The 15,113-nt window shown below is 46.3% G+C and overlaps 1 protein-coding gene across 1 annotated transcript in view; it reads left to right on the top strand.

Annotated features, from left to right (window-relative positions):
* Positions 1-11,422: 11,422 nt before the first annotated feature.
* The window catches only part of ENPP2 (ectonucleotide pyrophosphatase/phosphodiesterase 2), a 947,534-nt gene continuing 943,843 nt past the window's right edge, over positions 11,423-15,113 (top strand). Inside the window, exon 1 of the mRNA XM_086966157.1 lies at positions 11,423-11,576. Within this exon, the coding sequence (XP_086822283.1) occupies positions 11,556-11,576 (21 nt within the window). The 5' untranslated portion in view covers positions 11,423-11,555. The remainder of the gene's footprint in view (positions 11,577-15,113) is intronic.

The following is a 15,113-nucleotide window of genomic DNA, read 5'->3' as shown; positions in this document are numbered from 1 at the left end:
CTTTGCTATCTGTAAAAGTATTAAGCCCGGAACAACAGAACAAGAAGTGTATGTAATCCGGGTCTCCTTATCAATCATCATCATGCATGCATTTCCTTTTTCTCCCTTAACATATTGGATATTGTAGTCTTCAAAGATTGTCGTTTGTTTGTCCATGCGTACTGTTTTTTACTGTCAAACCTTTCCCCTAACCCCCTTCCCATCCATTCAACAAACCCTAACCCTCTTCCCCTGGGCTGTGTGACTTATTGAGGTGTGACTAAATTAAATGTATACCAGAAATTAATCACACGCTTGCTGGGGCGGATGTGGCGAAAGCAACAGTACTTACATTTCAAGGCAGAGCGATGATCTTCTTCTGCATGCCCACCCATGAGCAGTATATTTTAGAGGTGATTTTTATTTAACAAAGGAACATATACCTCAGCATTGATTGGATTTGTTGTCATTCCTCATACACAGCACTAACTGTTACGCTGTAGGCCTAGTCAAGTGACTTGACACAACTATAGTTTGTAACTCTGTCTAATAGGCTATCCCCACCACCATTATGTTTTGTTGTAAAATATTTTAGCATATTATTGTTGCTCGGTAAGTTCTGTACTGTATTTCATTCTACTACTCCTCTAACAGTCTCTCACAGGCAACTGACCGTCTCATTTTCTTTTTTTTGCAAATGCTGCTGCCCTGCCAGTGTCTACTACTACTACTATACTACCGCCACCACCCCAATCATGGCATGGTACAAAAAGGAACCCATCTTCACCATGCAGCCATCGCTGTGCCTAAGTTAAACATCAAGCAAAGGTAAGAGAAGTTTAGTGGAGGCATAATTAATAATGGACATTCTTTCCAATGAATTCACACACCCCTTTGAGTCCAGATAAAGAATGCATAGACTAGAAGAAATTAAATGAAAAGTACATTTATAAAAGCGCAATTGCTGCCCGTGGGCGTCCAAGCGCTAGGAACCAACAGAGGTGGCCTGACAGAGTTGCTAGCTGAGATTACTGAGGGAGGTTAAACAGGAATGTCTTTAACTGTTTTCGGAATAAAGAAAGGTTGGGGTTAGCTCTAAGATGGAGGGGGGAGTGTATTTCAGGTCTTGGAGGCATTATAGGTGAACGTCCTGCCGCCTGACCTTGTCTTTTTTATTCTCGGAGCAATAGCCATAAATGCCTGGCTCGATCGGAGGCTTCTGCTGGGTTGATAGTGTTTTACTAGGTCTCGAGTAATCAAGGGACCCGTGTCCCAGAAGGCCTGGTGGGCGATACACATGGCCTTGAAGAGGATTCTCTGACGCACTGGCAGCCAATGCAGGCTGATCAGTCCAGCTTTGGCTGATTGTCTGCATGGGAGCTGTAGCAGTGTACGAGCCGCACAGTTCTGCACTATCTGAAGTCTACGCAAGGTGTACTCCGGAGCACCAAGGTAGAGGACATTGTTGAAGTCTAAGCGGGGCTGTATCAAACCCTGGATGGCTACCTGCTTAGCCTCCATGGGTAGAAGGGGGAGAATTTTCTTTAACATCCTAAGAAGGCCAAAGCAGGTAGCCGAATGTTTTGTAGCCTGGGTGTTAAATGAAATGGTCTTATCCAGCCACACCCGAGGCTCTTAATGTTGTCCTTGGGTGCTGGGGGGTGCCTAGACAGGGGGGCCACAAGGAGTTGAAAAAATTGGGGTTAGAGGGGCTCAGGAGCATCAGCTCCGTTTTATCCCCATTGAGCTTGAGAAATGATGAAGACATCCAGCCCTTTACTTCCTCTAGGCACTTTCTAAGCCCACCTGACAGTGGCATTTCGGCCTCCTGTGCCAATGAGACCACCAGCTGGGTGTCGTCCGCGTAAGATATAATCTTAACCCAAAATGGACGGACAACCTCAGCCAGTGGCCTCATATAGATGTTGAAAAGCGCAGGGCTTAAAGAGGAGCCTTGTGGGACTCCACACCTGAATGGTCTACTCATGGACACTGACTCTCCATCAAATACTTGAAAGGATCTGTTCTTCAAGAAGGACTCGAACCAAAGCCAGAGAGAGACAAAGTACTGGTAGGACAACTCAATCAGTGAGGGGTGTTGCATCTATCTGTTTGTGTCTTACACAGTCAGCCAATTATTCAAATCAAACACTGGCTATGGGTGGACCTGTACCAGCAAGGAAACAGTGTGATCTAAAACAGTAACCCCACCTACAAAACATTAACAACATTGCATGTATAGTATAAATATAGATTTAATTTACCCTAACAAAAATAAACTATGTAAAACGGAAACCCACAAAAGCTGACCCACCCCCCCTCCCTAACCCCAACCAATGTTCTTAAGAAATAGAAGTCCAAATGTCCAAAAATCCCCAACGCCCAATTCCCACCCACCCAAACAAGAACTAAAAAAGGAGCAGAACTAAGACAGGGACTGGCAGCGAGATTGGAGGACGACACGTATTTGCTCCTCTAAACGTTTGACACGGCTCTTGAGAGAGTGGCAGCAGGAGTAACAGTGGTGGGGGCACCAGAGATGGTGTTGCGGCTAGGGCGGCGGGTGCCTGATGGTGGCACCGTACCGCTGGAGGGTGGTGGCTGGGGCCCAGGGCACTGGAGGAGGCTTCAAGTGCAGCAGTTTCCTCCTCCTCCTCTACCAAGACCACCAGCTGCCGGTATTCCCTCTGTATTGCCTCCAGTTTCCGGTCCATGCCTTGGCGGCCAACTCCTTCTGATCAACCTTGGAAGGAGTACCTGTATATCAAAAAGAAACAAGACAATTGTAAAATATACTCTTAGAAAAACACTAAGACGGGTTAATTATACACATAGTGGCATGGTAGCACTATAAAGCACAGTACATACCATTTATTAAATGTCGCCCGTTCTTCCTTCCACCTGTCTTTCACTTTTTAGTTGAACACCAGGTGATCTGATCTGACTTTTAGTCTTCTCCATAAAATTTTCAAAGCGGAGTCGAAATCACAGATAGATGAGGCCATTGGTTACTCAATACTCCAGCCCCTATGCCAACGTTCAACAACTCTTGGATGGCGGGCGCGGGTGGACCTCACGCTAAAAAGGGACTGCCCCACCATAAAGGGGGGCCCGTATTTTTAGCATTGTGGTGGGCGGTGCCGAAGGCACCAGCCACTGCAATGCTAAAAATACATGTTGTGCTTTTTGCAAGCATAACGTGACAGGCCCGCGCGGAGCCTGCTACGTTGTTCTTTGAAAGGCAAGGGGTACCATAGCTTATGTAGGTACCCTCAATGGAGGCCCGCAACGGGCACCCCAAGCATACTCCGCATGACTTTCCGTGGCGGCATTGCAGTCCAAAATGCAGATTATTATATGGCTGGCGGTGTGTTCAGATTAGACACTGCTACCATATTGAAACCTTTTCCGTCCGGTCGACATGTCAACTGTGCGGAAAATCGGCGTACGGTTTCTATCCGTCTCGGAACCCCCAGCCATTGTAATATGGCAGGTCTTTTCTACAGGGATGGCGGGAGGTTTGCCCCTGCGGAGTCAGCGGTGACTACCGCCGGCCCGGCGGGGGCAATCCGCCCATCATCCCAATGGGGCCCTAAGTCTCAACAGTACAGTATACATACAGTACACCCTGGCAGTGAGTGTAATGTCAACAATAGTTAAGTATTATGAATCTAACTTACCACCGCCCGCCACTGGTGCTGGCACTCCCTCTACCACTCCATTGGTATCCTCGGCTACTGCTGCATCCTATCCTTCTGTGTCACCCTCGCCTTGGCTGGCACCGGCAATGGTGGTCATGGGTAGTGTGCCTAGAAAACATTACACATTTTTAGGCGCCATATACACCTCCCCCTGTTGGTCAGTAGCAAGATTGAAAAATTAGTTAATAGTATATAACATACATCACCAGTACAAATCAGGTAGTAGTTGAGTAGACACTAGTAGTTATATATGGTCCCTAGAGTCATTCTAGCCTTTGCTTAGTTAGCCCGAGCCATGCAACCATTTAACCTTTGTGTCTTTTATTTTTGCACATGTGATGTTACCTTGCAGCTTGTTGTATAAGACACCTTTGAGGCCACATGACCTCACACTGCTACTGCCTAAGCGCTGCCTACAAGCGGTGAACCAAAACATTAACAATCCACTTTTTTATGAAGTTCTGGTGTACTGTTAGTCCATATTGCTTATCCATAAATACTACAATTTTTGGCACGGCTGAGAAATGCTTGCAATATACCAACGCGCACCATTTCATTTTTCGCATTACAGATGGAAGATTCCCTTCTACAAACCAGAGCTTTGCAGAGCTGATGCAAAAACTACCAGTACTAGGTTCTTTTAAGGTGAGGGGTCCCTTCACTCGGAGATCTTCAGTTATAAATTTATATAAACTAAATATCTACCTAGGGGATGGTGGTGCTTCTACCACTGTTCATTTATCATGATTTAATTATCAACTGTAAGCAAGTGTAACAATGTTTATGTTAATGTACAGAGCTTGTCAATAAACATTTTGAACTTACATAGACTTGGTGGTATTTGGTGTGGACTTACACGAGTGAGCAAATTAAAGGAAGCATGTGCATTGCTTCCAAGACTGAGAGGTTGGGTGTGTTATGTTCTGGGTTGTCTACTTGTTGGGTATCTTGGTGAAAGGGTTCGGAGAGCTAATAGTTATAACAAGACACTACTATAACTAGTCGGGCAGGGAATTGTGGTGGGTTCTGAACTTCTGATTGAGGTGTGTGAGGAAGGTCCAACCTACCATCACCAACATCCTATTTTCTTGTGCAAAGGTCTGTATGTGCAAAATCCCTACAACAATAGAAGTATGTACTATCATATAAAAAAATTAATAAATCTGCTTGGGCATTTGCTGGTGTGAATTGTCAAGGCCTCAAGATTAACAAAGACTCAAGATCAATAAGACTAGAGAAGTAGTACAAGAGGACGACCCAAAGGACTGGACTCAATGGTTAGAGCTACTGGTGAATCTGAGTTTTATTTACAACCTTTTAATTAAAGAGTGGCCAACTGGGCAAGCTTAGCTACTACAGTACAGACAGACTAATAGTAGTAGTAGTACAGAGAGTCATCATAGCAGAGGCCAGGATAACAAGATTTTCGAAACAGTACAGATCGAAGGATAATTGTGGTAAAAAATAGCATTAGGAAACTGAAACAATAATTCGGTAAAAATATGGTGCAGTAAAAGTTATGGAATAAGAATTATTATTAAAAACAAGAAGACTTACTAGGGCTAGCAGAGGAGCCCTCGGTGTCCTCCTGGTGTTGTGGAGGTTCTCCCGCCGACTGAGTCCCACTCCCTGTCTGTGTCTGCCTGCCCCTGGGTGCTGAACAGGGAACATATAGGAAAGAAACAAACATTAATGGATGGTGTCAAACAAATAAAATAATTTTAAAGAATAGTCAAAAAAATCTTATGTAAACAACAATTGCAATAACTAAATTGACCGATCTCATCTGGTCAACAAATAGTATCGGGGGATTCGCGGATCGACTGCTTCCTATTTATCAACACTAATCCAGTCTTCCATTCTGATTCCAGAATACTAGCTAAGCATAAGTACGACGTACCACCCGACCTAGCCCACCTATTCCAGGCATGCCAATTGTACATTGAGTATGTATTTCCACTTCTTTTAGTCCTCAACAATGCATATGGTCAAATGGAGGATACATGACTATATTTTTTGTATACACCAAATTTTGGGTTGATTGATTGATGCTGATGTTCTGCTAGTGCTAAGCCTATTACCACCACTCATTGAACAAACTAGAAAAGGTTCTAATAAAGACTGGGGTACCAGCAGCACGTGACTTAACTGAGGGGGCATCATGCATACCACTAAAAAATTACAAACTCACACAAAGTAAGTAAACCTAAGTATCAATCCGCCCCTATCTCTTAGTGACAGGAAAAAGTAAGGACTAGAGTCACTATAGCATTACCTAACTTAATTTCTCTAAAATAAACTCTTACATAATCACGCTAAGCGAGTGCAAACGCAAAGTTCCAAACAAGTAAGATTAGTATTAGCGCAGAGGAGCACCTGTGTCATAACAATCACAGAAGACTTTTAAACGTAATTCACCTGGAATGTAACCAGCAACATTCTAGCTGGTTGGAAGAAAAAAACTAATATTCGCAATATATAACACATAGTAGAAGAACAGACACAAAGTAGTAATAATTAAATAGTTACTCCCCAAGACCCGGGACCTTCACTCCTAGCAGGTCCAGCAGGTCCTGCTCACGGTTCAGGATGTCAGACCACCGGTGCGTCAACTGCGCCTGGGTGCGCCGAACCCCAGAGCAGCAGAACACTGCCCGGCGCACCTTCCCCCAGGGCTGTAGATGCTCCCGGAGCCCGTACCCGCGCCCAGGCCTGCCATCTGCTGCAAGGGTTGAGGGGAGGTGGCACTGCACAAAGAAGATAAGTGCAGCCAACTCCACCTCCCCAAATAAGGCCCGTGCCTGCACCCCTTGTGGGCGCCGCCGTCCGCAAGGAAGGCGGTCGCTGTCAGGAGCTGAAATATTTGCGCCTACCTTGCAGTGTAAAGGAAATGCACTACATTTCTCTGGAGGTCAAGGGGAGGGGCTGGTGCGATATAATCACGTTCCATGCAAGGAGCGTTGTACGTGATTCTGACTGTGTACTCCGATGTGCTTCTTCAGGGCTGCTGCTCTGAAGTTCCGAGTTCTGGCTTATACCCTGTTCGTTTCTTCCGTATCCTCCATTGAGGTGCGGAGAGGATCTCAGCTTGACGGCGGCTCTCCCAGGACTGAGGGACACACTCTGCAGTGCAGAGTGGGAACGCCCAGTTGTTCTTTTCGGAGGTCTGTGGTCCCGGCTCTTACGGAGCCATTAAACACTCATTTTCGCTCGGCGGAGAGCGAAGGATCTTCTGTCGGCTTCCCGGTTCCTCTGCGGCTTCCGGGGGGATAACAAGAGGCGGGCCTTCCCTCTTCCGTCATTCCTCGCATTACCGCGGCTGCGGTTATATCATTTCTCTATGCCGGGAACTACCACTGTTGTTTCCAGTGGATCCATTTCCTTTTCTGGAAACCACAACGTGAAGACATTGCCTGGTACGATCCTTGTTCTACTGGAGAAACAGGTTTATTTCGAGACATTATTTCCTTCTTTCTTTTTGTGCTTTGGAATAACAAGACTTTACTGCTGAAGCAAGGTGGTTATTTTGGAGAGTTCTGAGTTCTCGTTTGCCTTATGTTGTGTGGAACTTTCATGAACAGATCTTGGGGGGAATATTAAGTATTTGGTCTTGATGAATAACTTCCTTCCTGGAGTTGGAGCTGTTTTATTATTTGGGGATAAAGGGAGTGTGACAGAGGGTATGTATGACAAGCAGTAACGTTATTGAGTTTACGCTAGTATTACGCTTTGTATTGTAGATGTGTGTACATCTCCCTATGGACAGAGAGTTATCTTCCTAGAGACAGAGGCGGAGTTCACCTCCTGATTAATCCCAGTTTGGGGTATTTTTCTAATTCTATCGAGAAAAAATGAGAGTAGTTAAAGAGTGATACCATATTGAATTCTTTGTTTATGTCGTTTCAGATTTCCCTTTCCTCTGCTGTCCCCTCCCTAACCCTATCCCTCGCTTGATTGGCCTTATGCTCTGTATATGTTCTAGTCAGAGTGTGGGGACGTCAGGAGGTGGACCCTATTTGAGCATCATCCTGATCCTGAGGAGTCTGAAGATCATGACAGTTGCAGCTCTGGCTGCGGCGAGCCCTACTCTTTGGCATGGTTCTGGGGAGAGAGAGAGAGACGGGGCGGGAAAGAAACGGTAATAAAATTTAAAAAGTAAGTAAAAGAAATAGCAGGGAATAGAAAAAGAGTGAAAAAGTAGCTAAAAAACTCAAAAAAAGTAGACAAAAAGCAAAAATATAGAAGCAGGAAAATAGTCTGAATAATAATAAGTAAAAAAGATTTTTAAAAAGTTTCTAGAAAGTAAGAATTCCAAAGATAAAGGGAGGATTCAAAAACAGGCCCCAGAACCATGCAATAGAGTGAAAAACAAGATGGCCGCGCCCATTGCAACCATGTGTGCAGGTTTTTCCGAGCACGCAAAAAGCTTTCCCGAACAGGAAATACGTACCGCGAACGGACGCGAGCATGCACTGTGCTACCCGGAACAGGAAGTAAGCATCACAAGCGGGCGGGACAAGTGAAAACAAGATGGCCACGCCCATGAGCGACCACATGGTTAAGTTGGCAAGACATTTTTCAACGCAATCACGTAGAAAATATCGCGAACGGGCAGGGAAAAAACTTCTGTGTCTTCACGATATTTCTGCGTGATAGATTTTGGACATTTTTGTGATAGTTTGCGAAAGCGACCTCCACGAATTTCGCAAATTCCGCCCACCCCTAATAATCATGAGGGGGCGCCAAATAGTAATTTCCAAATCGTTTGAGCGTCGAGTGGTGGAGGTGCTGCATGTGGGGCATCAAGGCATTGAAAAAATGAAGGCCCAGATGAGAGCAAAGTGTGGTTTCCTGGCATGCACTTGCGAGTAGCAGAGACAGTGGAGTTGCATGACATTTCAGGTCATTGGGAGTCACATAGCATCAGTCCCACTAGCCACAGAGGAAACCCCCACTACTTCATGGACAAAAATGAATCTATCTGAACAACTAGGCACCCTGGGGAGGCCAAAGTGATTTGACAAGTGGGATCTCATAGGGATATCACAGATCGGCGACTTGTGAGAGGCAGGCACAGTGGTGGCTTTTGATTCGCTCCAACGCACACACCAACTGGCAGACACTGAATATTTCAGATATTTGCAAATACGCCACTCCCTCCAATCAAATCTGACAGAAGGTACCTCTCCCCCAGAATCCTCTCCCTTAGAGGACAGATTGCTAGAAGGTTACCTACCGGATAAAGTAATCTCCCTCACCTACAAAAAACTCATTAATAATGTTGCAGATCCCCTGGTTACACTGCAGGGAAGGTGTGAGAGGGATGGATTAGAGCTGGATGACGTGGAGTGGCAGGAGGCAGTAGCCTCCCCACAGGAAGTGGCAATTTCATCTAGACTACACCTTGTCCAACTAAACATTGTACACAGAGTATATGTATCCGGACCCTAATTGGAGCGAATGGGCAGGGCAAATGACAGACAATGTAGGAGACGGTGTGGCCTAGAGAGTTCATTTATGCACCTTATATGGGAGTGTTGGCATATCCAGAATTATTGGAAGAAGGTGCATGACTGTATGAGCAAAGTATTGGAAACTGTGATTAGGCCTGAAGCAAAGAGGTGTCTCCTGAATGTGTGGGAACCCATGGATCTTAATAGTAAAGATAAGCTGTGGGCAACCCTGGGTCAAGTGATAGCAAAAAGGAATATTGTACGACAATGGGGAGCAGTAATACCGCCGAAGATTACAACCTGGAAGGCAGATATGGACTGGTGCATGACCAGGAAAATAAATGTTTAGGTTGCACGAGGCTGCCCAAAAAAAATTATTGCTATCTGGCTGAAATGGAATATATATTGTGGGTATATTTGTGAGCCTCCTGCTCCCTCTTCCCAGAACGATCCAATGTCACCATAACTGTAATAACTCATCATGTCTTAATGCACAGATGCAGCAGAAAATGTTTAGTGTCAAGTCTGCATAACGATATCACTAAAGTATGTAAATGTCTAAAGTTGTGACCAGCTACTGTTTAATAAAAATAATTCTAAAAAAAAAAATCTAGAGTTTGGATGCTTCCTGGGTGGGCAGCTCACCTTTGTGATTGTGGCTGAACAGTTGAAATATCTAGTGGTTGAACTGGTGCCGACCACAGCAGTTTCTCATGTGTGCCCTGTGCTGGAGAAAACGATAGCAGCGTATAAGCATTATCAAAACCAACAATGGATCCCCTTTTCCCCTTTTCTGGGGTGGAGTTCCAGAAGTACTTAGAAGGGCTGGGCATCCATCACTAAAAAAAATTACACCGGAGTGTCCACAGGCTAATGGCAGTTTGGAAAGGTTCATGAGAACTCTGAATAAGGAGCTCAGGAATGCAGTGGATCAGGAAGAGGATCTGGAATGGAGCTTACGTTTTCTGCTAAGCTAATTTATCGCAATACACCTCACTGCACCACTCAATGCACCCCAAAGAAGTTGTTTTTTAGAGGCCAGTCAAAGACAGCATTCCCAGTGGACCAGGGTGGACCCCGGACCCAGTGCACCTAGAGGGCACTCAGAGAAGGGGGACCCAAACCAATGAAAGGGCCAGTATGGACAGAAAAGCAGTGCCTCGGAGCCTGGGAACAGGCTATCGAGTACTGATCAAGGATCACCATCCTGGGTGGAAATTTAAAACCTGGCTTGTGGGAGAGACCTGGATGGCCGCAAGAGTTCAGGAATGGATGGTCACGGCTTGCCGTGGGTCAGAGACAATCCCTCCCAACATATTGCTGTTTCGGAAGGTGGACAGAGACCCACCAAAAATGATGAGCTGGTGGGTGACAATTTCGACATTTGCGATGCTCAGGTGTCAGGACCAGAGACGCCGCGCTCTCCAGATCTTAGGAACTGGTATCCCTGATGACAGACCACGAGAAATCCTGCCTATAGATGAGGAGCCTCCAGCAGTGAGAGGAGGAGGAGGCTAAGCTGCTGGGCTGAGGCCCAATCCAGGACCCAGCCAGCAGCTAATGGGCCCAGTATGTGAGTAGGACTGGGCAATGAATGTATCGGAGGTTGGATGGGATGTACTGAGCTGAGGGGATCCCGTAGCTCAGTATCCGTCAGCAGGCACTGGTGTGGTTGGGCGTGGCAGGGCCCGCTCGTGGTCAGTCCTGTATGCCTGTGTGAGCTGAGGTCATTCATTGGGGGCTAGGGCCTAGCAGTAGTGGCCACGAGGAGCCCACAGCACAATGATGTGTTAGGGTGTTGTGTTCTGTTCCTGTTCACGGTTTGGTCCGTATGTCTTACTCATGATTTTGCTTGTTAAGGGTTCAGTCTAGAGGGCTTCTCAAATTGTGCTTCTTTGAGCTGTGCCGGGTGTTTGTTAGGAGTTGTTCTGTACAATGCGTGAAGAATGGTTGATATATTTCTATTTCTTTGTGTAAGATGGTCAATCAGCAAATTTATAATGGAAAATAGATTTGCCAAGTATACGACGTCCATCAATTCATCTTTGTGCTATCTATCCCACGTTGTAGTACTGATGCAACCCATGGCATGTGTGCGCTTCCAGGCCTGGCATTGCAAGGGCTCGTCTGAGGGGAGAGGAGTCACGCGCGAGCCAGTGCATGCAGTGCCGCGAGCAGCCCCTTTGTTTGAAGAGCATCTGCCAATGAAGCCATTGTCCCTTCGGACAGCTGGCCGGCCGTCCTGGCTTCATCTGCGTGGATAAAGCTGCAGAGCAAACGAGGCAAGGCAAACACGCCCCGGTGGCACGGCATCCCTCTCAGTCAGTGCCGGAGCCGCGCCAGGGGTGCAGCCATCCCAGGAGGCCTCTACCGGGATCCGTCCAAGCTCCCCCGCCAGGCGCCTCGCAGGCCACGTCCACTCATGGATGGGAACGGCAAATGGGTACGGTAGGACTTCGTCTTCCCAAGCTCTGGGACGGCGTCACGTGGCCCTCAGCTCTACCTGACATATTTTGTATAGGAGTTGCATGTATTTTGAATGGCATGTTCTCAAAGGCAGGTGCTCGGTGGCTTCTGGCGATGCTACTTGAACGTAGTGGAGGTCGCAGCAAACTCATGCACTGGTAGTCTGTGTCCAGTGAGGTCTGCGTGACAGAATCTGTTATGGTATTTAACACTTACTCTCGCAGATATTTTCAAAGGGGCTTGTAACAGTTTATGAACATTTTTACCCCCATAGTTTGCAACTTTTCTGCCCAAGGGACTTTGTAAAAAATAGTTTTGCAAACATTTTCTCTTGCCCGTTCTTAATATCTCTTCAAACATATTGCTCTCATCTACACACAGACAAACACGTTTGGCGTATTTTAAATGATACTGGCGTGTGACAGATTAAATTCGTAAATTCTTTCAAATTAGCTTTTTCCTCTTAAGCACAAGTGAAGCTCATCTTTTCACAACATTGCAATCTGTAAACAATCTTTTCGACCCACTGTCCCTACAAGGGGGTGCATGTTGACTGAATACAGTCTCTGTTTGTCTCCGCGAGGTCTGTTGAGTCAGACTTTTAATGTGAGCTGCTTTAATCGTGCCACAGAGATCATTATGTCGTAATGCGATCAGCAAGTCTAAAATCTCCCTTTCAGATCTCGCCTTAATATTCACGTATATTAACAGGCTGGCAGGGTGTTTGCCGACTGGTTTAAAGCGGGAGGTGAGAATTGACTTACGCCGCGTCCACTCCTCTGTGAGACTCGCCTCTGGGCCGTTAGCAAACTCAGTTGTTTGTTTTTTATTTACTTAATTGACTCAAAGCGATTTCTCTCTGACAACTACTGAGCAACTCTAAATGCCAGCTGTACGTTAGCAGAATGTAACAGAATCCTGCAGCAGGAGCTCCTCTGTATGTTTTCTACATGGATGTCATTTGAGCTGAAGGTCAGCGGTAGCAGAAGTGACATCATGTACCCAAAAGGTAAGGTACAAAATACGTTTATTGTTCAGTTAATTAAAACCACAACAATAGCAACATTAAAACAAATATCACTTTTTGTGTTGTCTAAAGCTAAAACTATTTCTTATCATATTTACACTTCTTCCTATGTAATGTAAACAAAACATTTAATAATACTACCTAATATTAAAAACAATATCTCAAGTGTTACATCAAACAACTATTTTACCAGGCCACTAGCCTTGTTTTGAATGTACCTTTTGCTAGATTTTGAGGCTAATCAAGGGTCGACTAGGCTGCTTAGGAGCATTTTGATATATCACTTACTCAAGAGTAATTGGTCCACTTAGCATAGTCTCCAATAATACATCTTGTAACCATTTAACCTTGCCACTAGTCTTTATTTGATATTTCCTCATATTTCATTAGGAGTTTGGTCAAACAACAGTTAAGCTGTGGATCATCCGGATCTAGGCTTCTTAATATTGCAGTTCTGCAAGAGCGAACGCCTCTTGTATTGAGTGGCCCCCTTAACAATTTCCGGCGATCCTCGCCTAAGGCTTGGGCAGATACAGACTAAGTGAATATAATTCTGCATTGGTGCTCCACAGAGACAACAAGATTTTGGGCCCTGATATTTCCAACTTGGCTGGTCTGCATTTGATGGCAATTAACCAAAGTGTATCGCTATGAATTTAGATTTTAGATGTTATGTTATGTTAGAAAAATGTATAAAGCACATGGCTACCCCAGCACCGGGGTGTCCCAGCACTAGCAGATTGCACGGCAGAGGTAGAGAGGGAGCTAGGGAGACGGAAAGCCAGCAGACCAGTACAGGCGTAGCAGGGCTAGAGACCAGCCCAGCTAGATAGAAGCGAACAGCCAGGTTTTAATCTGTTTTCTGAAGGCCAAGTGGTCTTGGGTGCATCGGGCCGCGATCGGGATAGAGTTCCACAGGAGAGGGGCTAGAGACCTAAAAGAGCGCCCTCCCGCTCTGCACCTGCGTACTCTAGGAGTGCAAGCCAGGTGCAGATCAGCGGAGCGCAGAGCCCGTGTGGGTACATACAATGAGCAAAGGCACTGCAGAATCTGGGGACCCTGGCTAAACAAGATCTTGTGAAGGATGCAGAGAGTTTTAAAGTGGATTCTCTGTTCGATCGGGAGCCAGTGTAAGCGTCGCAAGAGATGGGAGGTGTGACAACATTTAGGGAGGGCAAACAGAGTACGGGCAGCAGCATTCTGGGCCCGTTTTAATCTCTTCGTGACCATTTTGGTGGTGCCCAGTAGAAGTTTGTTACAGTAGTCCAGACGAGACAAGACTACTGCTTGTATGATCATCTGACAGATGGGGGCAGTAAAGAATCCTAGGATGAGTTTCAGCCCAGGTAGGAAGCCAAAGAAGGTGCCTGCCACTTTTTTAGCATGCAGTTCAAAGGACAGGGAATTGTCTATTAGGACCCCTAAATTTTTTACTGCGTTCTTTGGTTGGGGGGGGAGGGCCCAGCTCAGCGGGCCACCATTGGTGGTCCCAGTTGTGCGAGTCTCTCGCAAACAGGAGCACCTCCATTTTAGAGGCGTTAAGTTGAAAGTAGTTATCTGCTAGCCAGTCCGAGATTGCCAGGATGTCTTCCTGGAACCAAAGTTTATATAGGCCGGGGTCTTTGGTGATGGTAAACAACAGCTGCGTGTCATCAGTGTACGTTAGCATCTTAACCCCACGGGCCTTGGCCAGAAGGGCCAGAGGGCGAATGTAAATGTTAAAGAGTGTTTGGCTCAACGCGGAGCCCTGTGGGACACCGCAGTTGAGAGGATGGATATTGGACTGATGGGGGGGGCATGAATCTGGAAGGAACGTTCAGATAAAAAAGATGCAAACCAGGCCCAGGCCCAGGCCGTTCCACAGACCCCGATCTCCCTGAGTTGATGGAGTAGGATCCCATGGGAGACAGTGTCAAAGGCCGCACTCAGATCGAGCAACACCAGGACAGCAGTGCCGCACTCATCCAGTACCGCCCTCAGCTGCTCTGCGAGTGCCAGCAAGGCGGATTCCGTGCTATGATTAGACCGGAACCCGTTTTGTGATTTATCCAGAATCTCATTCTCCTCTAAATACTTGGTAAGGGTGGTGTTAACATGGGATTCCATGACCTTTGCCAGGTAAGGGAGCAATGAGATGGGCCGGAAGTTCTCAGAGGCAGAAGCATCCAAAGTAGGCTTTTTTAGGATTGGGACGGCCTTAGCGTGCTTCAATGATTTGGGGAGCACCGCTGACTGGAGTGATCTATTAATCAGTACCCTCCCCTCAGTCAGGAGGCAGTCTTTGAACTTCCTGAAGATGTCAGGTTTGACCGGGTCGGCAGGAGAGCCAGATTTCACCTTATTAGAGATGATGTCAATGTCTTTACAGGACAGGGGGGGTTGGGCTTGGAGACGGGGAGAGGAGTCTGCGGTAGTGATAGGAGGCAGAGAATCCGGTGTCGCCCTACGCACATCAAGTGTAGTGTAGATGTGATCAATTTTATTGAT

This window comes from Lissotriton vulgaris, chromosome 4_1, assembly GCF_964263255.1.
Source record: "Lissotriton vulgaris chromosome 4_1, aLisVul1.2, whole genome shotgun sequence".
Lineage (NCBI taxonomy): Eukaryota > Metazoa > Chordata > Amphibia > Caudata > Salamandridae > Lissotriton > Lissotriton vulgaris.
Note: the sequence above shows the minus strand (reverse complement) of the source record. Positions and strands in the feature narration are given on the sequence as shown.